Source organism: Morone saxatilis, unplaced genomic scaffold (genome assembly GCF_004916995.1).
Source record: "Morone saxatilis isolate NCDOM2014 unplaced genomic scaffold, NCSU_SB_2.0 Contig22, whole genome shotgun sequence".
In the NCBI taxonomy this organism is placed as follows: domain Eukaryota; kingdom Metazoa; phylum Chordata; class Actinopteri; family Moronidae; genus Morone; species Morone saxatilis.
Genome location: NW_023339785.1, coordinates 7879603 through 7881744, shown reverse-complemented (window position 1 = coordinate 7881744; position 2142 = coordinate 7879603). Strand labels below are relative to the sequence as shown.

Sequence of the window (2142 nt, the reverse complement as noted above, 5' to 3'; positions counted from 1 at the left end):
GTGTGTGTGTGTGTGTTGTCATTGCAGGTTCTGCTGCCAGCAGCCAGTCTCCTCCAGCTGATGGATGTTCGTCAGGTTTGTTGTGAGTTCCTGCAGTCTCAGCTTCATCCCACCAACTGTCTGGGCATCAGAGCCTTCGCTGACCTGCACACATGCACACAGCTTCTCAACCAAGCCCACGCATACGCCGGTAAGCCTAAGTGTTCACACCACAGATCGTGAGTCATCTTTGCCACTGTGCGTGTGGTGGGTTGGTGATGGTACTTTTGTGTAACGGTTAGTTTCACCAGCCCTGAAAAATGTCTTTGGAAGTCTCTTTGATAATGCTACATATCCAGATGTCCAGATGTTCTAAATGACGCTGAAAAGGACGTCGGAGACATCTTTTCAGCAAGAACATGCTAACGTTTGAGCTTTGACTGATGTTGGGAATTGTGTTTGTGTGCCACAGAGCTAAAATACTGAGTCTGTGTTGTTTGTGTCTCTCAGAGCAGCACTTCACTGAGGTGGTGCAGGGAGAAGAGTTCCTGGGCCTTTCTCTGCAGCAGGTGTGCAGCCTCATCTCCAGTGACAAGCTCACTGTTACCACGGAGGAAAAGGTGCACACACACACACACAGACACACACTTTAATAAAAGCAGTTTGTCTCTTTCCTTGTGGGTGAAAAGAAGATTTTGCTCATATGGGAGTTTTCAAGAGATATTGGCCACTGGAAAAGATAAAGACATTCAAGTTAGGGTGGGAGCTGAGAAATATCTGTGGCTGTATTAAAAACACACGTCCTCATCCTACTCACTGCGTCTGATAAGCTCGCCTCAGCAGACAGACGCTCCATCCTCTGGAATATGTCTGCTGCTGTCAACAGGAAGAGTCTGAGGGAGCATCTGTGTGTCATCCTGCTGTCAGCAGTCAAGGTGACTGTTGGTTCAGACAGACAGACACAGAGGGGGCTGTCATACTGTGTATTCATATCGTTTTTAAATGCATCTGGAAAAACAATCACTTTGATACATAGAAAAGAACCCTACATTACTTATTGTCCTACATACATATGCTGGTTCTTTAAGTGAGACCACATACAAACACTGTATAGCTCCTTATTAAATTAGCTAAATGAATTGTATTAATGTTGATGAATTGTATTTAGATGTAACTGTCAGTGATTTTGCCACTGGTTTGTAGACAGTTTCTACAGTATTGTGTGAAATCAGCATGAGGCTGGAAATGGCAGAAGTAGTATGTGTATTTTGTGTAACACACACAGAGGCTGAAGACTGCATTGTTTTTGACAATTTGTATTGCTGTGTCATAATGCTGCTACATGAAACATGTTTTTGGCTGTTTCAATCTGAAAGTGGACGTAGTTTTTACTGTGTAAGCTACTGTAAAGGGTTTTGATTTCAAACCCTGAAGGAAAAGAGAGTCTGGGGAGTTGTCGAGTAATGGTCCTCTTTCATTCAACTACCGTCGTTGTTGTCCCTTTGTGCACAACAGGAGGGGCACTCAGTCCCTCGTTTGCCCGAGTGGAGCTGCTCCACAGGCCAACAGGAGATGACCAAGTGTGAATGTGTGCAAATCAATGAATTTGAAGTAGATTCTAGATGTAGAACAAAGGTCTGCCACCTCTGTTATACTGACATCCTCCTGGGAGCAATCAATATCAGCATTTCACTATGAAAGAACACAGTATCTACTGCTTAAACAATGAAATTCAGACAATCAATGAATTTAATTGTCAGAATTGGGTGGGGTGTGGCACATCATTGAACAGTGTCTGAAACTCTTTCCCTCTAATCATTTCAGATATCAGAATAGGGGTGTGGGGATAAGAAAAGTGTAAAACATCTAGAGCTGCACGATGTGGTAAAAATCATACTGAGATTGTTTCTACAGAGATTGCGATTCACAGTTATGTGGGAATGATCAGTTTTGCATCACAAATTAAATTTTCACTAAATAAAACCATTAAAATCATGATGATGTGAAACAAACATGTTTTCTTAAATCTGGAGAACAAGATTTGTAGCCCCAGGGTCTCTCTGCAGAACTACTGTACTTCATCATAATACTCACAGATTACACCTTTATCAAAATATTACAGCTCCTGCACTTTGCCATATTGCGATTTCGATAATATTTCTA

General features: G+C 42.3%; 1 protein-coding gene across 4 annotated transcripts in view; it reads left to right on the top strand.

The window, feature by feature from the left end:
- The window catches only part of klhl3 (kelch-like family member 3), a 16901-nt gene that overhangs the window by 6770 nt on the left and 7989 nt on the right, over nucleotides 1–2142 (top strand). For all 4 annotated transcript variants that reach the window (XM_035669151.1, XM_035669150.1, XM_035669152.1 and 1 more), the window contains 2 exons: nucleotides 28–190; nucleotides 490–599. In XM_035669151.1, the coding sequence (XP_035525044.1) occupies nucleotides 28–190; nucleotides 490–599 (273 nt within the window). The remainder of the gene's footprint in view (nucleotides 1–27; nucleotides 191–489; nucleotides 600–2142) is intronic.